This window comes from Chiloscyllium plagiosum, chromosome 31, assembly GCF_004010195.1.
Source record: "Chiloscyllium plagiosum isolate BGI_BamShark_2017 chromosome 31, ASM401019v2, whole genome shotgun sequence".
In the NCBI taxonomy this organism is placed as follows: Eukaryota; Metazoa; Chordata; class Chondrichthyes; order Orectolobiformes; family Hemiscylliidae; genus Chiloscyllium; species Chiloscyllium plagiosum.
In genome coordinates this window covers 31,164,738-31,189,107 of record NC_057740.1, presented here as the reverse complement: position 1 = coordinate 31,189,107, position 24,370 = coordinate 31,164,738, and the positions used below count along the sequence as shown (strand labels likewise).

General features: G+C 42.3%; 1 protein-coding gene across 8 annotated transcripts in view; it reads left to right on the top strand.

Moving 5' to 3' along the window:
- The window catches only part of LOC122565381 (transducin-like enhancer protein 4), a 212,787-nt gene extending 190,998 nt beyond the window's left edge, over positions 1-21,789 (top strand). For all 8 annotated transcript variants that reach the window (XM_043721306.1, XM_043721301.1, XM_043721304.1 and 5 more), the window contains 7 exons: positions 5,844-5,920; positions 9,916-10,165; positions 13,761-14,008; positions 16,073-16,220; positions 18,695-18,845; positions 19,252-19,328; positions 20,356-21,789. In XM_043721306.1, coding sequence (XP_043577241.1) covers positions 5,844-5,920; positions 9,916-10,165; positions 13,761-14,008; positions 16,073-16,220; positions 18,695-18,845; positions 19,252-19,328; positions 20,356-20,463 — 1,059 coding nt within the window. In that variant the 3' untranslated portion in view covers positions 20,464-21,789. The remainder of the gene's footprint in view (positions 1-5,843; positions 5,921-9,915; positions 10,166-13,760; positions 14,009-16,072; positions 16,221-18,694; positions 18,846-19,251; positions 19,329-20,355) is intronic.
- Positions 21,790-24,370: the final 2,581 nt, after the last annotated feature.

Here is a 24,370-nt window from a genome sequence, read left to right as displayed (position 1 = left end):
ACCTCTCCCTGGGGCAGAGCGACCTTCCGTTAAACCACTGGCAATCACTTCGCTCTCTAATGAGAGAGCAGCCCTATGTGCTGGTAAGACTGTGGTGACTTTACCTTTATGTAGCAGGTACATCCTTCAGGTAAGGAAGGTTAAGTAGTGTACTGATAATCTATGTTAAATAGCCAGTTGTTAACTTTATTCTAAAATGGCCTCTGGCCAATGAATGACCAATTTCCTCAACAGGTAGTGGTCTAGTGGCTTACAATACATGAGGAGTCTGCATTGGAATGTCACCCAGGAAGTTTTCTCACTGTTCATGGTTATTCAGTATCCCATTGGTATTTTCAATTCACTTCTTAGAGGACATGTATCCTCAGAAAGAGAGAGAGGGGCTCACTTTTTTTTAATTCATTCATGGAATGAGGACACCCCTGGCTAAGCCAGTATTTATTGTCCATTCATAATTGCCCAGAGGGCATGGGTGTATGTTTGCTCGCTAAGCTGGAAGGTTTGTTTTCAGATGTTTCATCACCATACTAGGCAACATCATCAGTGAGCTTCTGGATGAAGCACTGGTGGTATGGCCTGCTTTCTATTTATGTGTTTGTGTTTCCTTGAGTTGGTGATGTAATTTCCTGTAGTGATGCCATTTCCTGTTCTTTTTCTCAGGGGTGGTAAATGGGATCCAAGTCAATGTGTTTGTTGATAGAATTCCGGTTGGAATGCTATGCTATTAAGGTGTGGCTTCTACATACGTTTTAGAATGCCATGCTGAATCTTCTCAAAACTTGCCCAGGGGGCAGCTAAGAGTCAACCACACTGCTATGGTTCTGAAGTCACATGTAGTCCAGACCAGGTAAAGATGGCAGTTTTCTTACCTAAAATTCTTTCATGAATGAGATGGCTTTTTGCTGACAATCAGCAATGAATTACTGGTGTTTTAGACTATTAATTCCAGGTTTTCATTGAATTCAATTTCCACCACCTGCTAGGATTTGAATCCAGGTCCCCAGAACATTACTTGGGTCTCTGGATTAATAGTCCAGCGATAATACCACTAGGCCACTGCCTCCCCAGATATAAGCTTTGCTGCGACAGAGTTCCTGATCTTGCCCAGATGATGAAGAAAAGTTGAGTCTGTCCTGTTCAGTATTTTCAGATGACTTTTGTGGAGGGGTGTCACTGATTGTGGATTAAAAATGTTTGAGCCTTTTCTCCCCCATGGCCAGTATTGAAAGTTCTCTGGTCCCCTGAGCTTAATTGGGAAGCTGTTGAAATCAGACTCCTAACTGTTTATTGACTGATCTGACCTTACTCTCCCCTTTGAGATTAATGGAGAGAAACATTGGGTGGAAAGTGGCATCATTTTTCCATGGGTTTTCTGTGGTGTTCCCTCAATGTACTAAATGAATTTTGTAACGATTCCCAGTAACTAAGTGGTGTGGCACGAGTGGAAACCAAAAAAAAAGCACCTATCCAATAAGTCAGTGTGGGACGTGAGGCTTAATTTCAGAATGGGAATGTGTTGCTGGAAAAGCGCAGCAGGTCAGGCAGCATCCAGGGAACAGGAGAATCAACGTTTCGGGCATAAGCCCTTCTTCAGGAATGAGGAAAGTTTGTCCAGCAGAGACAAACTTTCCTCATTCCTGAAGAAGGGCTTATGCCCGAAACGTCGATTCTCCTGTTCCCTGGATGCTGACCAAAAAAAAAGCACCTATCCAATAAGTCAGTGTGGGACGTGAGGCTTAATTTCAGAATGGGTTGGGGTCACACATTTAAGACAAAGGTGGGGCAGAACTTCTTCTCTCAGAGGGTAGTGAATCTGTCGATTTCTTTACCTCAGAGGGTTGTTGAGGCTGGGTCATTAAATATGTTCAAGGTTGAGGTCAACTTTTAATCAGTGAGGGAATTAAGTAGAGTTGAGGATTATCAGATGATCTCATTGAATGGCGGAGTAGATTCAATGGGCGGAATGGCCTACTTCTGCTCCTTCGTCTTATTCTCTTATGTATATTTTTAAAAGGTCCTTGTAAGCATAAAAGAAAAACAAATATCATCTCCAACCATATTGTAATGTACTGGCCCTCAAATGATGACAATTAGAACATAGAACATTACAGCGCAGTACAGGCCCTTCAGCCCTCGATGTTGCGCCGACCTGTGAAACAAATCTGAAGCCCATCTAACCTACACTATCCCATTATCATCCATATGTCTATCCAATTATCATTTAAATGCCTGCAAAGTTGGCAAGTCTACAACTATTGCAGGCAAGAGAAAGTGAGGACTGCAAATGCTGGAGATCAGAGTTGAGAGTGTGGTGCTGGAAAAGCACAGCAGGTCAGTCAGCATCTGAGGATTTTCCTGATGAAGGGCTTATGCCCGAAACGTCGATTCACCTGCTCCATGGATGCTGCCTGACCAACTGTTGCAGGCAGTGCGTTCCACGCCCCTATTACGCTGAGTAAAGAAACTACCTCTGACATCTGTCCTAAATCTATCACCCCTCAATTTGAAGCTATGCCCCCTCATGCTATCCATCACCATCCGAGGAAAAAGGTTCTCACTGTCCACCCGCTCTAACCCTCTGATTATCTTAAATGTCTCAATTAAGTCACCTCTCAACCTTCTTCTCTCTAACGAAAACAGCCTCAAGTCCTTCAACCTTTCCTCGTAAGACCTTCCCTCCATACCAGGCGACATCCTAGTAAATCTCCTCTGAACCCTTTCCAAAGCTTCCACATCCTTCCTATAATGCGGTGACCAGAACTGCATACAATACTCCACCTGAGTTTTGTAAAACTGCAGCATGATCTCATGGTTCAGAATCTCAATCCCTCTACCAATAAAAGCTAACACTCTGTATGCCTTCTTAACAGCCCTATCAATCTGGGTGGCAACTTTGAGGGATCTGTTTTCATGGACACTGAGATCCCTCTGTTCATCTACACTACCAAGAATCTGACCATTAGCCCACTACTCTGCATTCCTGTTACTCCTTCCAAAGTGAATCACCTCACACTTTTCTGCATTAAAATCCATTTGCCACCTCTCAGCCCAGCTCTGTAATTTATCTATGTCCCTCTGTAACCTACAACATCCTTCTGCACTATCCACAACTGCACTAACCATAGTGTTGTCTGCAAATGTACTAACCCATCCTTCTTTGCCCTCATCTAGGTTGTTTATAAAAATGACAAACAGCAGTGGACCCAAAACAGATCCTTGCGGTACACCACGAGTAACTGAACTCCAGAATGAACATTTCCCATCAACCACCACCCTCTGTCTTCTTTCAGCTAGCTAGTTTCTGATCCAAACTTCTAAATCGCCCTCAATCCCATGCCTCCGTATTTTGTACAGTAGCCTGCCATGGGGAACCTTATCCAAGGCCTTACTGAAATCCATGTACACCAGATCAACAGCTTTACCTTCATCCACCTGTTTGGTCAGCTTCTCAAAGAAAATTATTGAATTTAGTTTAAAATTTACCGCAGCATTTGAACGTGTGCCTTCTAGATTTTAAATTCAGAGCCAGAACCATTCTACTACCAGACCCGGGAGTGCTTTTATATTGTAGCTTGTGTGTTAGTCATCCAACAGAAGAAAAGTTGAATTGTTAGTGTTGGAGCAAAACAACAATCTTTTGTTTCCATTCACCAAGCTCAAAGTAGAAACAGCAAAGGAGGCTTGCCTTTTGAATTGTTAGAAAATGTGGAAAATATAGCTGTTATTTTTTCCCAACTTTTTGAGTGTATTAAAAATGCCATGACCAGGGAGGAAAATATCTCAATTCTTCACCTCAACAAATATCATCAGGCAGAAGTAAAGTGCCTTTGTGTTTTGGACAGAGGTTGGCTCTTGTGATTTTGAAGGTGTAAGTCAGAGAGTCACAATCTTTCAATCAATTAAGAGAATATTGAAAGGGGAAACTATGTTTGGGAAGTGAGGGAGCAAGCTTTTATGGTGACGAGTGAGTGGACCCTTATGAGGGAGAGTACCTGAGGTTGTATTTGAGGAAGTAGTGACATTTATTCCAATTACAGTTTTTTTCAAGTTTAGAGTCTTATGAAGTAATAAACTGTTTTTAAAGTGAACCATTCACACAATGCAAAATAAAATGAATCGGGGGAGGTAGTATTTAAAAATGTATGCACTTTTAAAAGTCCCATGAGATAACCTCTCAAGAAACTTTACATTATTATTTGATGTTTCTAGATTAGGAATCCAAAACTTTTCACAAAACCCCTAGAAATGCCCTTATCTTTTATTTGAAGGTCTTGAATTGCTTTGGCATCAAACTTCCTTTAATAATTCTACAAAGCCAGCTGCAGTAGACTGACTAGGTCATTAGTATTAAATGGCACCACATGTTCTCACCAACTCTAACAATGACTCTTGATAACTTACTCATCAACTTACAAACTTGTAAAAAAATATTTTCATGGGACACAGATGCCACTGCTTGGGCTAGTATTTATTGCCCCATCTCTAATTGCCCTTGAACTGAGTGGCCTTGTAGGCCATTTCAAATCCAGAGGAGAAAGTGAGGTCTGCAGATGCTGGAGATCAGAGCTGAAGAAGGGCTTATGCCCGAAACATCGATTCTCCTGTTTCTTGGATGCTGCCTGACCTGCTGCGCTTTTCCAGCAACACATTTTCAGCATTTCAAATCCAGAGATGTGCAGGTTAGGGTGAATTGGCCATGCTAAATTGCCCATAGTGTTCAGGGATGTGTAGGTTAGGTGCATTAATCAGGGGTATATATAGAGTAATGGGGACGGTTTGGGGGGATACTCTTCGGAGGGGGTTGGTGTGGCCTTGTTGAGTCGAAGGGCCTGTTTCCACACTGCAGGGATTCTATGGATTCAGTATTTCAGGGGAAGGCTGGAGTAGGTAGCGAGTAGGAGACTGGAGAGGGAGACAGTGATTGAAAAGGGAGGGGAGGATGCCACAGGGAAGATGGCTGCTGAATTAGCTTCAAGCTCCAGAAACTGACATGAGTGCATTTTGACTGTCAATTTCACCTGAGCAATCATGTTAAACTTGCCTCTCATTTGTTAATTTCCTGTCGCGGGAGTCGGGTGGGGGGGAGCCTTGTAAGTTTCTTGCTCATGGACTCGAGTGTGGTGTACCTCACTTACCCATCAAGGTGAGCAGGCCCTTTGATTGACAGTTTCAGAGTTGCATGGCTGAGAGAGAACTCTGGTTTTCTGTGACTTACATTAAAATTGCCCTCAGTGCCTTGCAGCCATCTGCATAGAGGGCCTTTATGCTCAGTCCTAACCTCAGCAGAGCAGACCACGTTTGCGCAACTGCGAAGTCATCTGCTTCCAACATCCTTAATTATTCCGAGGGCAAAAAATGCTAATGTTGTGCCTGGAAGTGTCAAATTTAATGATGATCACACCGACTAGGAAATAGGGTTAATAAAAAACATTCCAATATGATCTCCATAGTAAAGCAGACACAAATTTTCATCATTTCAATCCGAGCTAGATTCACTAGTTGGTTTCAAAGGTAAAAGATTAATGTGAGTGTCTAGATAGTTTGTAGGTTACTTACATTAGAACACTGCAGAACTAGTTTGTTTTGCCTCCCAAATCAACACAGTGCTACAGTAGACTGCTCCCAAATTACTGTATTTACATATAACCATAGATGATGTGATAAGCATTCACATGAATGGTGTGGGGAGACTAACGATGGGGCTTTCAGTGTCACAGTTGAGGGAATTGCAGAATGTTTATCCTTTAACTGACCTCTTAGTGCAGTCTGTCCCACATGCCAGTGGTTTTGATATGCGTGGCAATCCCAACCACAGCTGACACAAATGATTTCTGTGCTTTCAGGTTGCCTTTGAGTCACATCCTCATATGCGTGCTTCAGGACTTCCTCCCAGCCTGCCCACGATCCCTGGGGGAAAACCGTGAGTTTCATTACAGAGTTGCTTACTGACTGCGCAGAGTCAACTAAAACCCTTGACTTCTTGGAACTCAAGTTGCAATCTTTGTTCCAAATCCAAAATCTTTATTTATTTCTCTCTCTCTCTCTCTCTCGTGCTGTTAGGTCCCATGATTGAGGGAATTGAGGCCTGTATTGTGGAAATTTGCCTTTCTCAATCTAGAGCAGCCCCGAATGTGGCCTGTGCCCCTATGATTTTGTGAAACTGACTTTATAATCACTTAGCACTTTGTAGACCCTCAATAATTTTTTTTCTCTCATTTGAACCGTCAGCTAAGGATTTAGAATCATAGGATAGAATCCCAACAGTGCAGAAAAAAGCCATTTGGCCTATTGAGCCCACACCAACCCTCCAAAGAATATCTCACCCAGACCCAGCACCCCCATCATGTCCCTGTAACCCTGCATTTTCCCGTGGCTAACACACCTAACCTGCACATCCCTGGACAGTATGGGCAATTTAGCATGGCCAATCCAGCTAACCTGCACATCTTTGGTCTGTGGGTGGAAACCGGAGCACCCGGAGGAAACCCATGCAAACACAGGGAGAGTGTGCAAACTCCACTCAGACAGTTACCCTAGGGTGGAATTGAATCCATGGCACTGTGAGGCAGCAGTACTAACTAGTGAGCCACCAGGCCATCTTCTGAGCCACTGGTTCACCTTCAAGGCCAATCCTTTAACACTAGCCCAGCCTTCCTGATCAAGCCTGTGAAGGAATGAGTTAACCTCTCCTTTGATGCACAGTCAGTGAATGGTGCTGGCTGTTGCACTAGATGACTGTGCAAACCTTGCACTGAGTGCACATGCTGTGCCAGGAGAGTAAAGGAAAGGGCCAAGGACCAGAAACCAGTCAAGGGTGTCCAGTGATCAGCTCGGTACTGGCATGGAGGACAGTGAGGGGGATGGGATGGAGGAAATACCCATTAGAGATGTTCAGGCACAATATCCTTTTACTTTATAAATGGGACTGCCGAATGTTTTAACCCGACTCAGAATGCCTTGAGTGCTGATAGGGCACTTTGTCTAATCAACCTGTGCAGAGATGTTATTTCACACCATTGGAGTGGGTGGGACCTAAACCCAGGCCTCCTGGCTCAGAGATAGGGACACTACCACTGCGCCACAAGAGCTGCATTGAGGTAAATTAGGACATAGATTTCATTTCAGCCCATTATTAGCCCCGGCATGACAACTGAACATAACTCTGGAGTATTTTGGGTTGATGCCATTTTTTTTACTTTGAGGCATATATTTGGATGTTGATATTTCCAGTTGTCTTGCCTACCCTGACCTGCCAAATCCCATCCTGTGAGCTGAGCCATAATATTAAGGCTGGCCGCATTGTAGTAGGCATCAAACTCAGGCACACCCCAGCTTAGACTGGAAAAGCTGCCTCTAAGATTCCAGTTGGGTGACTCATTTAGTTTCCCACCTGAAAATTTCTCTGAATATAATCACACGCCCCACAAAACATAGAGCAACTCTCAACTGAAAGCTAGCTTGAAATGATAACCCAAAGATACAGACTTTGGATGTGATTTACATTAAAAAAAATAAGGACACTAAAGGACCTGATTGGTCGCGAAACCAATTGTAATATTCAACTTTACATGAAATATGCCACAACCATGGTTCTTCTTTACTCCCTCTTTGAGTTCTTCCAAGAGTCTGATTAAAAAGCATTTTTTCAACAATTGAAAATGTAAATGGCCTTAGTTCTTGCTTAGAGTTTTGTGCCATTATTGTATTCTGTTCAGCCTAGCTGGTCCATGCCAGACTTTATGGTCCACACAAGCCTTCCCTCATTCTATCGATGTAACCTTTGTTTCCTTTTCATCCTCATGTATATTTTGCCCTATGTTTACCTAATCGAGGCCACTTCATGTTTCTGTTAAGTGTATTAATGAGCAAAGTGTCCTTGATACAAAAGGGAATGTGCATAAATGGGAGTTATATCAGACAAGGGCAAGGCTCTGGTATTTCACCAGTCATATTGACACTGTCAGCAGGTTGAAATGGAGCTGTATAATTATTAATAATGGGTGCAATAATGCATTTATAGAAATACTAAATGTTCATTATTTCATTGATCTTGGTAATCTATCATAATTAGATACTGCTACCATGCACTGTGACTTCAGACTTTAATCCTGAATCTCTTGGTACAGAATCAAATTCAGATTGTTTTGTGCTTTGCTACTCAATAGTAAATCAACGTTTTGCAGAGATTGCTGTTGTATCGAACTTAAGAGTGTTAATTAATAAAGGAATCACCAAGAAAAATCATAGCAATTTGGGCAGAACTGGGCCATGAGCTTTTATTTGTAATAGGCAGGTCAGGAGATTGATGTTGTTCATGGATAAGCCTTGGCCGGTCGCTGACATGCTGTTTGACAATGAAGGGGGACTCAGCCAGTTCCATTCCACTGAAATCCACAGAGAGCAGGGCTGAGCCAATGGAAGTCTGGAATTAGCATATCGTAACTATTTAACACAGGAGTGCCATTGCTACTGTAGTTTCATGGTGTCAATCAAAAGACACCAATACTGGTGGTATAGTTGACAGTGAAGGAGGTCATTTAAGAGTATAATGGGATCTTGATCAACTGGGCCAGTGGACAGGAGCATGGAGTTTAATGCATAGGTGTCATATTTTGGTAAGACAAACCAGGCAGGACTTACACTGTTAATGTAGGGCCCTGGGGAAGTGTTGTTGAACAGAGAGACCTAGGGGTGCAGGTACATAGTTCCTTAAAAGTGGTGTCACAGGTAGACAGGATGGTGAAGAAGGCATTTGGCGCACTTGGCTTCATCAGTCAGAGCAGGAGTTGGGACATCATGTTACAACTTACAAGACATTGGTAAGGCCACATTTTGATCACCCTTCCATGGGAAGGATGTTATTAAACTGGAAAGGGTGCAAAAAGATTTACAAGGACGTTATTGAAACTGGAGAGTTTTGAGTTATATGGACAGGGTTTGAGTTATATTGAGAGGCTGGATAGGTTGGGACCATTTTCTCTGGAATGTCAGGGGCTGAGGGGTGTCTTTACAGAGGTTTATAAATTCACAAAAGGCGTAGATTACGTTAATAGCTGAAGTCTTTTCCCCAAGGTAGGGGTGTCCAAACTATTGGAAATAGGTTTAAGGTGAGAGGAGAAAGATTTAAAGGGACCTGAGGGACAACTTTTTCCAAACAGAGGGTGGTGCGTATATGGAACAAGCTACCAAGGCAAGCTGCATCAGCACAGATTAGGAATCATTTCGAGAGCCTCAGTAGAATCATGGAATCCACTACAGCACAGAAATGACTATGTGCCCACTTCTGGCCACCACACTTCTGGAGAGATCTGAGGGCCCTCGGGAATGTGTAGAAGAGATTTACTGGAGTGGTCCCAGGGATAAGGGATTTTAGCTGCAAAGCCAGTTGGAAGTGTTTGGAGCAAAGGAAATTGAGGTGTTAGTTTGATAGAAGTGTATAAAGGTTATAACAGGTTTGGAGAAGATGGACAAAAAGAATCCGTTCCTGTTAGCTGATGATGCAAGGATTAGAGGACACAGTGTGTCCTCCGAGAAATACAAAGGGTCTGTGAGAAAAACCTTTTTTCATGCACCTAGTAATAATAGAACTTGGTTGTGGAAATGGGAATGATAACTTATTTCAAAAGACAATTGGACTGAAACGTGAGGGAATAAAACAGCAGGGCTACTGGCTTAGAGTGGGGGAATTGAACTGAGAGCTGGTATGGACTTAAAGGGCTGAATGGCCATCATCTTTTAGCTGCACTGAACTCTGTGACTGTATGGGAAGGAGGCTGTTCAGCCCGTAGTGTAGACCCCATGGCTTAGAGATCCACTAAATCAGTATCTTTGCTGATAAACCACACAAGTGTTAGACAGGATAGGGCTGGGCTTTCTTCATTTGCTTTGCTCTAAATTCCTGATTTTTGATCCCAGAGCCTACTCCTTCCACGTCAGCGCTGACAGTCAGATGCAGCCTGTCCCATTCCCTCACGATGCTTTGGTTGGGCCAGGGATACCCCGGCACGCTCGGCAGATCAACAACCTGAATCACGGTGAGGTGGTGTGTGCCGTTACCGTCAGCAACCCCATGAGGCACGTCTACACGGGGGGGAAAGGGTGTGTGAAGGTGTGGGACATCAGCCAACCTGGAAGCAAGAGTCCCGTCTCTCAGCTCGACTGCCTGGTAAGACAACGTCAGTCTTACACTGCGTTACCGGTTCATCTTTTCATGGCCTTGAGCTTGCACTGCTGACGGTAAAAATCCTAAACGAAAGGAGAGATTTGGAGAAATATTCAGTAGAACAGTTGGTATTGTGTGGGTGAGAAACAGAGTGGTTTATGTCTCCTTTATGAAGAATGATCCACAGTCGACACGCTAACGTGTGACCCTTTCTCCAGGGACTGTGTGGTTCAACCCCTCTACTCAGCCCCAACAAGCTAAATCTAACACGTTGTCAACTTCTTGCTGCACCATGGTTCCTGTGGCCTCTTTGTCGACCATTACGGAACTGTAGGCAGTTTCTTTGCTGTCGATTTTGCAAAATCCAGAAATCGGCTCAAATGTCTTTCACTTAAGCCTGCCAAACGATCACAATACTAATTTCCGGCCTAATTTGTTTTGCTTTCCAATAGCAATTCCAACTGTGGGCAGGAACAATTGAAAGTGGGAAATGGTAAAAATACTTCCATTTACTTAGAACTTTTACAACCTTAGAAAATTGCAAAGTACTTTGCAGTTAATGAAATACTTTTGGAGTGTAGTCACTATGGAAGTGTAGGAAGCTTGGCCTGGAGGTGATGGCCTAGTGGTATTATTGTTGGACTGTTAATACAGAGACAAAAAGTGTGGCGCTGGAAAAGCACAGCAGGTCAGGCAGCATCTGAGGAAAGGAGAATCAACGGTTTGGGCATAAGCCCTTCATCAGGAATTCTTCTGCTCCTCGGATGCTGCCTCACCTGCTGTGCTTTTCCGGCACCACACTTTTCGACTCTGATCTCCAGCATCTGTTGTCCTCACTTTCTCCCTGTTAATCCAGACATCCAGGTAATGTTCTGGGGACCCAGGTTGAAATCCCACCATGACAGATGATGGAATTTGAATGCAATGTAAATATGGAATTAAGAGTTTATTGGTGAATATGAGTCGATTATAGAATCATAGAGATACACAGCAGGAAATAGACCCTTCAGTCCAACCCATCCATGCTGACCAGATATCCCAACCCAATCTAGTCCCACTCTCCCTATAGCTCAGATCCTCCAACCCTGGCAACATCCTTGTAAATCTTTTCTGAACACTTTCAAGTTTCACAACATCTTTTCCAATATGAAGGAGACCTGAATTGCACGCAATATTCCAACAGTGGCCTAATCAATGTCCTGTACAGCCGAAACATGACCTCCCAAGTCCTGTACTCAGTACTCTGACCCATAAAGGAAAGCATACCAAACAAATCTTTTCTGAACACTTTCAAGTTTCACAACATCTTTTCCAATAGGAAGGAGACCAGAATTGTACGCAATATTCCAACAGTGGCCTAATCAATGTCCTGTACAGCCGAAACATGACCTCCCAAGTACTCAGTACTCTGACCCATAAAGGAAAGCATACCAAACGCCTTCTTCACTATCCTATCTATCTGTGATTCCACTTTGAAGGAGCTATGAACCTGTACTCCAAGTTCTGTTTGTTCAGCAATGCTCCCTGGGACCTTACCATAAAGTGTATAAGTCCTGCTAAGATTTGCTTTCCCAAAATGCAGCACCTCACATTTATCTAAGTTAAGCTCCATCTGCCACTCCTCAGCTCATTGGCTCATCTGATCAAGATCTCATTGTTACCTGAGGTAACCTTCTTCATTGTCCACTACACCTCCAATTTTGGTGTCATCTGCAAACTTACCATTCATACCTCTTATGCTCACATCCACATCATTTATATAAATGATGAAAATTAGTAGACCCAGCACCAATCCTTGTGGCACTCCAGTCTGAAAAACAATCCTCCATCACCACCCTCTGTCTTCTCCCTTTGAGCCAATTCTGTATCCAAATGGCTAGTTCTCCCTGTATTCCATGAGATCTAACTTTGCTCACCAGTCTCTCACGGGGAACCTTGTCAAACTCCTCACTGAAGTCCAGAAAGATCACGTCCACCGCTCTGCCCTCATCAATCCTCTTTGTTACTTCTTCAAAAAACTCAATCAAGTTTGTGAGACATGATTTCTCACGCACAAAGCCATGTTGACTATCCCTAATCAGTCCTTGCCCTTCCAAATACATGTACATCCTGTCCCTCAGGATTCCCTCCAACACTTGCCCACCTCCAATGTCTGTTGGGGGGAAAACCCCAAATGGTTCACTAATGTCCTTTAGGGAAGGAAACTGCCATCCTTACTGTGGCTCCTGGCCTACATGTGACTCCAGTCCCACAGGAATGTGTTTGACTTATCTGCTCTCTGGGCAAATCAGTGATGGGCAATACATGCTGGCCCAGCCAGTAATGGCCCCATCCTGTGAAGGAATAAAAAAGGTCCTGCTGCTTCGACTAGCAGCAAAAAAAAATTACTTTAGTGATGCTCATTAATTAACATCATTGGCCAAGACGCTGGAGTGAACTTGTCTTTCTGCTTCCAGTAGTCACATGGGATTGTTTACACAACTTGGCAGGGGCAGATGGGGCCTTGTTTTAGCATTTCATTTGAAAGGTGGCCCCTCCAGCAGTGCTTCACTCTCTCAGTTCTGTGCTTGACCTTATACTCAGCCTTGCTCTTGTACTCAGGAGTATAGAGTGAGACTTAAGCCCACAGTTTTCTGACTGTCAGATGAGATGTCAAGTTACAAACCATCTTGGCACCATTCAGAATAAAAGAGAAACAAAATGTACCTAGCCCGGCGATCAAATTATAAATGAAAGAAACTTGATCTTGGAAGGTTTTCTCTCAAAACGCCCCACATCCACCAACTTGTATTTTCAAGTGTGTAATCGCTATTCTGAAGGAGTCAATTTGCCCACAGATTGCAAATTAGATAAAAGACCATTTCATTTATTTGGATGAGTTTATTGAAAGGGAGATTTTCTGCTCTTCTTTGAATGGACAGACAAAATCGATTGCATTGATCTTGCGAAGCAGGTGGAAGATTGTTTTATCAACATCCTGGCCCTGCGTCAGTTCCTCAGTCAACCTAAATAATGTTTTGCAAATCCAGCTGTGTTGGTAGATCCCAGTGTTGAGGAATAATTGTGTTCCAAGCCAGTAAGACATTGTTACAAAGATAGCAGATTCTTCAAACTCTGCACCACTTGCCAAACTCTTTGTGGTGCGTTTCCTGGGTAAAGGGAACCTCACTTCCCATTCACACATATCAAAACATTGCAGGTGGTTCACAGTAAAAACTTTCAGGCAGTAACTAGGGCATGAAATCTGGAGGATGTTCCCATCCTTAGCCTAAAGGTGTTGAGATTAAATGCATTGCTGAATGCTGCTGAGAAGCACCTTGGGACGCTTTATTAAGTTAAAGATAATTTATTATTGTTGCTGCTAACCCAATTTTGAAATCAGCTGAATTAACAATGTTGGAAATTGAATCTGGGTCTTTTCTGATTCAGGATCCTGACGAACAGAATTAGCAAAGAACTCTACCTTAGACTAGATTATTGGCTAAAGATTGATTTTGGAAAGTACAGCATGTGTTTCTCTTTTTTAAAAAAGTAGAATTAAATGTCAATCCATTGCAAGCAAGCTCACTTCACAGTTGATCATTCCTAATATTTTCAGAACCGAGACAACTACATTCGCTCCTGCAAACTTCTCCCTGACGGCCGTACTCTGATAGTTGGTGGAGAGGCCAGCACACTTTCGATCTGGGATCTGGCTGCACCAACTCCACGAATAAAAGCTGAATTGACTTCATCAGCTCCCGCTTGCTATGCCCTCGCCATCAGTCCTGACGCTAAAGTCTGCTTCTCATGTTGCAGTGATGGCAACATTGCTGTATGGGATTTGCATAATCAAACCCTGGTCAGGTAAGGCTCTCGTTAAAAATGTTCAATGGTGTTTTTCTCAGTTGTTTGTTTGTTCCTGATATTACTGACCCATGGCACTACAGGTGAAGGCAACTTCCAGGAACCTTGCCCTGTTGGTTGAGAAGCTCCCCAATGAATATTTGAAGGATTAATCAATTGGCGATGGCTATTAAAACATACCTTGATCCTGATCATAATTGTCATTTAATCTCTGCAAATGTGAACTTTCATTTAGGTTCCAGCTGATTGAGTTTTTGGCTGGACACTGACTTAATTCGATATTCTGGATAGAAAGTTAATGAGGGGCAATACCAAGATCAAAATACATTCTGGAATTCTGTACACAGTACAACCTCGATTATCCAACATCAATTATCCAAATTTCGGATTATCCGAAAAAGATCTTAAGGTCCTGTAAAAACGGCATTATGCAATTCAGCATTCAGTTATCAGTTAAACGGTATTATGGCATGTATTGCCAGATAACCGAGGCATGTTTGATAACCGGCACTCAAATTACCACTTGTTCATGGTCAGATCGATTATCCAAACAATCAGTTATCCGAACAAAATATTCTCCGCCCGTTTCGTTCAGACAGTCGAGGTTGTTCTGTAATAGGGATCCACTGGAAGTGCCATCACTCATTGGACTTCTTGTGTACTTATATAAGAAATCCATGTAGTTTAGGGATGTACTTACCTGGAGTTCATCATATTACAAAGGATTGTTTTATTTCATACCCTACATTAAGGAATAACATATTGGAATTCTTTTTGGGAACAGTCAATACCTAGCTACTTTAGTTGTCCCAATTACAGGAGCACAAGTTATGATTGTTTACAATCAGTATAATTGTATTACCTATGTTTCCATAGGTACCCATGTAGGTATCTGATAGAAGATTAGAGGATGGAAATTTCCCAAGTTACGGCCTAGGCAGCTGAAGATCCATCTGTCAAGCATGGAATAATAAATATCAGGCTGAGGTCAGAATTGTAAATGTGCAGAGATTTTGGAGGGTTGTATTGCTGGAGGAAGTGAGAGTTAGGTAGGGGGCTGGTCCAATGAAAATGAGGGTGCAACCAGGAAATAGCTGAGTTTTGTAAAGTAGGAATTGCCTCAGCTGTGTCTTTCATAGACACTGCATCTGAGACAGAATAGTGACAGAGATATTGTGATTGATTTGGGAAGGGAAAGATCAGGAAGGATTCCCCTCCTAATCACCAGATGGGAGCTCTGCCAATACTACATGCAAGTGGACATGGGTGAGTGCAGGACTGGAAGTGGGGGCTGGGTCGGGGAGGGGGGGGGGTGCGTGGCTATATAACTGAAAAGCCATGTTGCCAGTGACCATCCAGATTCATATTTGAATAATAGCAACCTACTAAAAGATGGCCAACCACTATGGGACATTTCAACAACAGGATTTCTGCCAGGGCTGTGATCGGGGGCGGGACAAGATATGGTACCACTAGTCTGTTTGCCCATTCCCAAGCTCCATCGCAAGCCTTAGCTGTTTCTGGGGAGACAGGATTGAGGGTGGGCCTGGGGAGAGGAAAGTGGCAGAATAACCACATGTGGCAATAAGCTGACCCAACCTGATGATGGCAACTTGAGGCCAGTTAAATGGTACCGAATGAAGTTTTCCAATCAGTCGTTATTGCTAATGGCTGGCTGTTTTGAAGTTATTCCAGATTTTTAAAAAAAATTGAATTAAACTTTCACCATCTGCCGTGGTGGCCTTTGAATTTGTGTGCCCAGAACATTTTCCTGGGGTTCTGAATTGCTAGTCTGGTGACATTACCACCATGCCAACACCTCCCATTTTAATGACTATCCTCTTCCCTGTCGTCCAGTTAGGAGGGCCTGCACACATCTGGTCCCACTCTTACATGGGCCATCCTCCCACCAGCAGACCAAGGACCCAGTGCTCCAGTGAGTGCTATCTGCAGGCCGCTCTGCAGAGGATATTCCCACTTCCTCTGGAATCTATTCTCCTGTATACAAGACATCTCCAAATAGAAATCTTTAATCTCATCCTGTTTTTATTTTTCTGTATGCAGGCAGTTCCAGGGCCACACAGATGGGGCCAGTTGCATTGACATTTCAAACGATGGGACTAAACTGTGGACTGGTGGCCTCGACAACACAGTCAGATGCTGGGACCTGAGAGAGGGACGTCAGCTACAGCAGCATGACTTCACATCCCAGGTACAAACCGTCCGAGATACTACCGGGAGGGAGTGGTGACCATGCGAGCTGATTAAGTTCAAAACAATCCACTTCGATATGTATTTTAATGCTCTATGAAGACTTAAAAAAACAAGTACATTCACCACAAAATATAACTTTAGGCCAGAGACAGTAATAAATACTTTAATGTAAAGCAATTGGTGTGAAAGGGTTAACTCGGAAGCTTTGGAATAGCTCTGCTCATTGATACAGAAATGGCCGTCTCTGGAAGGAACTGTCAGCGCAGAGTTGTAGTTCCAGGTTAGTCAGTTTACAGTCATATAACATAGACCAAGCTACTAGTGTTTTGGTGGATTGCATTGTTTAATTAGTGTTAATATAGTTAATCAGTCTTAAACTAATATAATCTGTTAGCTTAGTTAGTATGGAATAACCTATTTCTTGTTACTTAAATAAGTGTCTCTCCTGCTGAAGACATATTATTGATTAATGCCTCAGGATTTAATACGACCTCACAGCCGCACAGACTAGCTGGAGAAGAAAGGTCAATGTTAGCAAACTGACATAAAGATAATCCAATTACAACCAAGTGCCAGCTGTGGGGCATCTCTTACAACAAAGAGCATTGTAATTGTGTACGATCCAAAGCGAATCCTCCTGCTTTGCGTTTCCCCTTATAGCTTTAGAGCCTTGTGTCCTCCTATCTAACCTGAGAGAAGCCACTCTCTATTTACCTGCCCTATTATTAAAAAGTACACTAGTCTCCCATTCCCTGTGGTAATAAGGTTCTGTACAGACACTACTTTCAACTCTTTTCCTCTGTCTATTCTTGGCAAACGACTGTTGCCTCTGGAGAGTGCTGTGAACTCCATAACAGTAGGATGAAGCACGAGTTGTTACCAATTTGTCAAAGATGCTGGAAGCAGTGAGAGCTCTTTGAAATGATAAATGAAGTATATCACATGAGATCCAAGTCTTTTGGTTTAAATTATGTTCTTTTCCTTTTTGAGTAATATGCTGAACAACCCAGCAATAGCACAGTGCAGTAAAAGCAGAAAAGGCTGGAATTACTCAACAGATCTGGCAGCATCTTTGGAGAGAGAAACCCAGTCAATGTTTTTAGTCTAATTTCAAGTCTAAAAGGATACCTTTGAGATTTGGCAGAAGTCATACTTGATCCAAAATGAGAAACCTGGTCTCTACACTGTGCTGAAGACTTGCTGCAGCTTTCCAGGATTTTCAAATTTCCAGCATTCAATTTTTTTTTGTGAATGACACTCTTTAATTAATATTTGTCCTATGTGACACAAGTTAATGCCCTGTTATCACCATGCCTGCTGTGGAGATCTGTTGAGAAGCTGAGAAAAGCACATTTGCTAATCTGAAAGATTATTTGCAACGATGTAAAGATATCCAACAGTAGCACAGTCCACAGACAGTCATTTGGTTTAGTTTGCCAGTCTGCATTGGTGTCTTTTGATTGAAGCAACAAGAGAAGGTCTCAATCTTTAGGGTAGCCCAAGACTTTTCTGACTCTGTAGTTAGAAGCCTGTGCAGCTGTGGTTTGTTCAGAACAGTTTAACATCTGAAACTCGGGAGCATCATGACTCCCTGTCTAAGTCTGAGCGATTGAGGGTGGATAACAAATAACTAATCAGTCAGAAGTCACATGACACCAGGTTATAGTCCAACAGGCTTATTTGAAATCACACAAACTTTCGGAGCACAGCCAGGGGCTGTTCGACTATAACCCGGTGTTGTGTGACTGCTGACTTTGTCCATCCCAGTCCAACACCAGCACCTGCACAAAATAAATCATCAATTTTATCAATCAGCTTGTTTATTCTAGCTATAACCAATACACCTACTTCAACCAAGATACGTTTGAAGAAACAGGTATCATTTGACCAAGTCTGCACCCAAAATGTTGACTGGACCTGTTGTTGAGGGTCAGTTAACTCAGTTGGCTAGGTGGCTGGTTTGCATTGTCCAGTGATGTCACCAGCACAGGTACAATACCCACAGTGGCTACAGTCACCATGACAGTCCCACCCCCCCTTTGCCTGAGGTGTGGTGACCCTCAGGTTAAATGTCATCTCTTTCTCTCTCTCTATTGAGAGGATGATCCTCTGTGACTTTGGTGATTTTTGTTCTAAAACATTTCTTACTTTTAACACAACTTCCAATTTCTTTCTTGGCATCCATTATAAAGTTCGGTAAAAACATGAAATGGTTGATGTAGATTCTGTTGTCTGATCTATTATAATTTGTGTTAGCCAGTTAATGGAGCAGGTGATTGGTCTACAACTGCTCCATTTCATATTTCACAGCCAAGATCAAAAAGCAAACCCTCTGCTGTCATTCAGGTACCTTTTTAATACATGCTGTAACTGGCCTTTAAGGTCAATGCACTGGGGTTGTAAAGGGATTGCTGAATAACAAGTTGATGATTAGTGAAGACATTGCTGAAAAGCCGATGGGTCCTGTTTCAGATTTTCTCCCTGGGGTACTGCCCGACTGGGGAGTGGCTGGCTGTCGGGATGGAAAGCAGCAACGTTGAGGTTTTACACGTCAACAAGCCAGACAAATACCAGCTTCACCTCCATGAGAGCTGTGTACTTTCACTCAAATTTGCCTGTTGCGGTAAGAAATGTCTCAAGTTTATCAGTCACCACGTTGTATAGAGCCGTGTATTAGATGTCGTATCAGTGTGAACATGTTTGCTTCCTGTTAGCTATAATACTACTGCTCCTTTTTAAAATAGTGGCTGGAGGGGTCTTTGACTTCTAAGGTGAATGTAAATAAGAGATGGCTTACATTAAGATGGCTCGTCTGAAACATAGCGCTGCTCAGTACTGTACTGGAGCTAGGACTGAGCTATAGCAGAAAAGCCGAGCTGGTAATAAAGGTCTCAGGAGTGCAGTGTGACCAGGTTGTTATTACCTCAATGATCAAACCAACATTGTTAGTTATTAAAGAAACACATTGCAAACTTAAGATTTTAGAAACAAATCACAGTGCAAATCATAAATTTGATTTGATTTTTCAGGTAAATGGTTTGTAAGTACTGGAAAGGACAACCTCCTGAATGCATGGAGGACTCCATATGGAGCCAGTATATTTCAGGTACCTGTCTGTTAGGGAATAACTCATAGATATCAAGGGCCTCACTTCTTAACAGGCTCCTTTTTGATGTACTGTATTCTGTGCTCGTGATTTTCCATTTGCTAACTTTTGTGTTCAATTCTGCTTGTGGCCAGTGTTCCAAACTGGCATTTAAAGGCAGTCAAACCCCATCTGTATCTGCCCTTTTGCTATCCTCTTATTGATACAGGAACAAGGAAACAGAAGTAACGTTCATTAACCTACTCCACAGACAAAAACGTCATGAGGGCAGGCCCAGAATAATGGGGGAAATAAGCCTGCTGATAATACTGAATACTTCAAAATGCCACTGTTAAAAACAGCTAATTTGAGAACTGAATTAACAGTGTTTATATTTTCTTGCCAAGCTCCTAAAGACCTAAAATATTTGGGGAGAAAACCCCAAAGAACTGCTAATGCTGGAAATCAGAAACAAAAACAGAAATTGCTGGGAAAATTTAGCAGATTTGGCAGCATCTGTGGAGAGAAAGCAGAGTTAACATTTTGGGATCCAATGACCTTTCTTCAGAGCATAGAAGTTCATTGCTTAATTATAATTATTCCTGTGTGACACCATTTTCCACAAATGGGCAAGATAGAGATTCTCAAATCAACCTGTTCCAAGATGTTATTAAATGCCTCTGGAGCAGGTGGGAATTGAACCCAGGCCTCCTACCTCAGAGGCAGGGACATTACCACTGTGCCACAAGAGTGCCTCACAAACGGCCCTCGTATAGAGATAACAATAAGTGGCTTCAATGGCTCTGATTGACAAAGATAGTTCACCAGCATTCCCAGTCCTAATAGCTTTGCCTGCTTTAGAATACCCCTCATGCAGCAGGGGCAAGGACACCAGCTACCGGATTTGGGACTGTCCAAGAGTTAAAACTGGAAGTGGGGTTGGTGGGGGGGGGGGATCTTTACATGCAAAAAAAAGAGGCTGACATGTTATGAGGTAATCGCTTTAAAAAAAACTGAGTTAGTCACACCATTTTTTTTTTCTCTCAAGTCAAAGGAATCGTCCTCAGTGCTGAGCTGCGACATTTCCGTGGACGACAAGTACATTGTCACCGGCTCGGGTGACAAGAAGGCTACAGTCTATGAAGTGATTTACTGAACAGCAACCCCTCAGCCAGCAAGAAATCTAAAGGGACACCCAGCTGTTAAGAACATTGTATTTAACTTGGGACAAAGTTCAGGACAACAACAGCTACTGCCAAAGCAGACTGCATTTGTACTGTTCAAGGCTGCAATATACTATAGAGCAAAACCTTCAGATGTTTAGGCAAAAGCAAAACAGGTGGGGCGTTTGTCTTGTTTATACAACATAGTGAATCGTAATTGTGAAAATGTACATACTTTTGGAAACAAAATGGTTTTGTGTTGGCCTGTTTAGCCACAAAATGATCATTCATGGATGAAGTCCTTTCTTTTATACTGTCTTTACCTTCAGCAAGCAGGAACTCCTGCTGAAGAAAGCCTTGTACTTAATATTGATTGACCACATCCACCACTGTATAGGGGACAAATGCACTGCGTAGAACTACTTTGTGATTTAAGCAACAGTCTATATGTGAAGTGTTGAATGTTATTGTCTGAGTAGCATCTCTAATTCTAGCATTGGTTTCTTTTTCATAAAACTCGTGCCACACACTTGTGCAGGACACTGCTCTACAAGGCATTACCAAAGGGATAAAAGTTGCTATTTAACTCTGCTGTCTTGTACTGTGATCACTCTTCATCTCGTTTCCATCCAGTAATCATTCACGCCTTTCTGACTTAGAGTGGGAAAAAATGTTGTTGGAAAGTCTATGCTGATTGTACCACTAAAATATACTTTGCAACCAACGGGAGGTAGACATGGTGACGTCTTTGTTCTGCTCACGATATCCTAAATACTAATACAACTAAGAATCAGTTTAACATCTTTGATGCCCAATGGATTCAGATATCACTCTTGTTACTGTCCATATTTAATAACTAAAAATGAGGTTGTGGAGGCCTGTCTCCCTCCCCCACCAGTAAGTTATTTCCTGGAGAATGCCTCAGTCTTGCAGTGCACTGTGCAAGTACAGATAATAAAGTGCTATTCCAAGAGGATTGGGATCAATGCATCGTCACAGTAAGGTGCCCCGTTCTGAACATGTGAAGTGAGTGTGTGCTTTTGTGAAGCTAGAGGAGGAAGATGAGTGATGCAGTGTCCTCCCTCGTGTGTGACTCAAAAGATGTAGGTTAAGGAAAAGTGAACAGAGAGACAGCGTGTATGATGTACTATAATATATTGCAGCTTCAAAAAATATTTTTTTTGGCACATGAATGTGCATTTCAAGAACAAGTTTCTCTTTTGTACAGGTCTATGTAAGTGAGTGACTGTAGAACACTGCTGTATAGTAAGTAAAAACACAAAAAAAATTCCATTAAACATGCACCACTCTGCCCATCACTGTACTGTCTGTTGAGTGTTCCGTAACTGAAGAGGAAAAGCTAGAAACATAACTAGTTTTAAAAGCAAAGCATATATTTATATTTAAAATATTTATAATAGTTTAAGTGAATTCAAACTGACTTACTTAATAGAGTGACGTTTAGGTTAAAGGTTGAGACAAATCAATTGTCTGAGTGGACCATTTTGTGAAAGTGGCAATTATAATGTCGTTGGTTAAATGGAAGTCTATCCCCAAATAACAGACTAGCAGTCTTCTTTATAGAAACTTACAATATTCAAGAAGCTTGATGCCATCCAGGAGAAAGCAGCCATTGGTACCATATTTGCTCATTCCATCACTGATGCTCCGTAGCAGCAGCTGTCTGTACTAGATATAAGATGCACTGCAGAAATTCACCAAAGGTCCTTAGAAAACACCTTCCAAACTCTGCCATCTAGGAGGACCAGAGCATCAGATACATGGGTTAACACCACAAGTTCCTGAAGGGCATTGTGGGTCTGACTGCAACGGTTCACCAAAGGCAGCTCACCATCACCTTCCTAAGGGCACCTGGGCAATAAATACTGTCCCTGACTGAAATGCCCACGTCCCAGGGACAAATAAACAAAAAAGAAAGCAAAATGCAACTGTCGCCAGTTGAGTGCAATTCTGCCACCGTGCAGAGTCATTTGATTTCAGCTGTGAAACAGGTTCTGCTGCTTCCATGCAACCACACCAATGGCACAGGACAAGAAAACCTGTTGGGAATTAAAGCATTTGGCAAAATGCATGACCCTCATCATGAGCACTGACTTGGTGAGATGTTGGCAAAACAATATGCAGTACATCAATTAAGAAACAAAAGGTGTTTAATGGCAGTACACACTTGTTCATTTTAATATCAAAATCTGATGGCCCTAAACTTCCAATGGGAATATAGGTATTGTAGCTGTATAGACTGCAGTTACATCTCAGGATCGTGCAAAGGTGCCCTGGAAGTTCAAATTTCTGATGGGCAATTACCTGCCAGCTGGAAATCTCCAAAACATTCCAACTTTCCATTAGCTTTGGAGACTTGAGGGTTGCGACAGACTTAACTGAATAGTTAGCAGGAAGAGTTTAAACCTGCCCAAATTCAAAAGGTAGTTACTAAGTGGAGGCATTCTGTTTCCACCACAGTCACTCAACGGAGTTAACATTTTGAATCCAATGATCCATTATCAGAAGTGGTTCTGAAGAAGGGTCATTGGACTGAAAGCATTAACTGTTTTTCACTTCACAGATGCTGCCAAACTTGCTGAGCTTCTCTAGCACTCTATGCTCCTTTCATACTTAAAGGAACCGGCTCTGAAAATCTGATCGACTAGAAGGCTAGTGGAAAAATAATGATTTCAGTTTTATGCCTCATCTGAAAGATGTCACCAGTGACAATGCACTGTGCCCTGAGTACAGCGGTGCCCATCTTCATTATATACTGAAGACTTGCAAAGCTGTTTGAACGTGTAAATATGAAATCATTGAGTAATCTGGCACTGTTTTCCTGCCAATACCAGTGAAGGAACATTGGGCAAATTTGCAATTCATAGACTTATAACCAGCAGCAGTCTTCAGCAAAGATGGCCATCAACTTCATTAAAAGTTGGTTCGTGTTTAATTGGATGTGTGTATATTTTTGTGTTATCCAATTGCAATAGACCAGAAGTTCACACGTCTGACTAAAGAGACATAACCGAAATAGACATCACATACAAAATAGTTTATTGGGAACTTAAAGGAATAAACTACAAATTCATCCCAAACTGGGATGGAAAAGCATGAAAGATGGAAGGGTTCTGGACATTACAAATCACCATATTGGGCAACAAAAAAGAAAACGTGTATCACAGAAGAATTTAGCAATTTATCTCCTCCCTAAGAAAGGTTTGAGGCACAGTTATCAAAGAGAATATACAAGTGGATAATTAGGGCACAGTTAATGCATACACTCAGTCAATCAAGTTAATTGTGGAGGCAAAAAATGTGTAAACCTTCTGGCATTTTTACAGAGCCATAACAAGGGACTGACCCAAACAATGTATTGACCAGTTGCCCCATGGATCTGAACTGGTCAGATCTGGTGCTGACCTCAGCACACTTGTTGCTGGAGATTTCACTGAAAAGAAAAAATGGTCTTCACAGTAACTTTGATGTTCCCATTCCTTTGCCATAGAGTGTACCATTCCCAATACAAGAACCAGAACATCTACATCTAGTTTTGGAATGGGCCAAAATGGGAACAAGTGAGAGGAAGAAGGAAAGAGGTGTATAACATATTCAATAAATAGAAATAACAAATGGCGGGAAAAAAAGTGTTGAATAAAATACAGAAGAATGTGATAGCAGGACAGCTCAAGACTAAAATGAATCAAACCAAACAAGTCAATTATTTGGTTTATGCTTTGCCGCACATGCTATTCAGCAGGTTTTCCCAGATTTTCTGAAAGGAATCTAACTTTCTCATGATTTTCACACTCTGTGAAACCGCAAAGACACACAAAGTAGTCATTTCTCAGAGAATAGCTGCAGCCTTGGCTATTTTCTCCAGAGGGTCAAAACTCC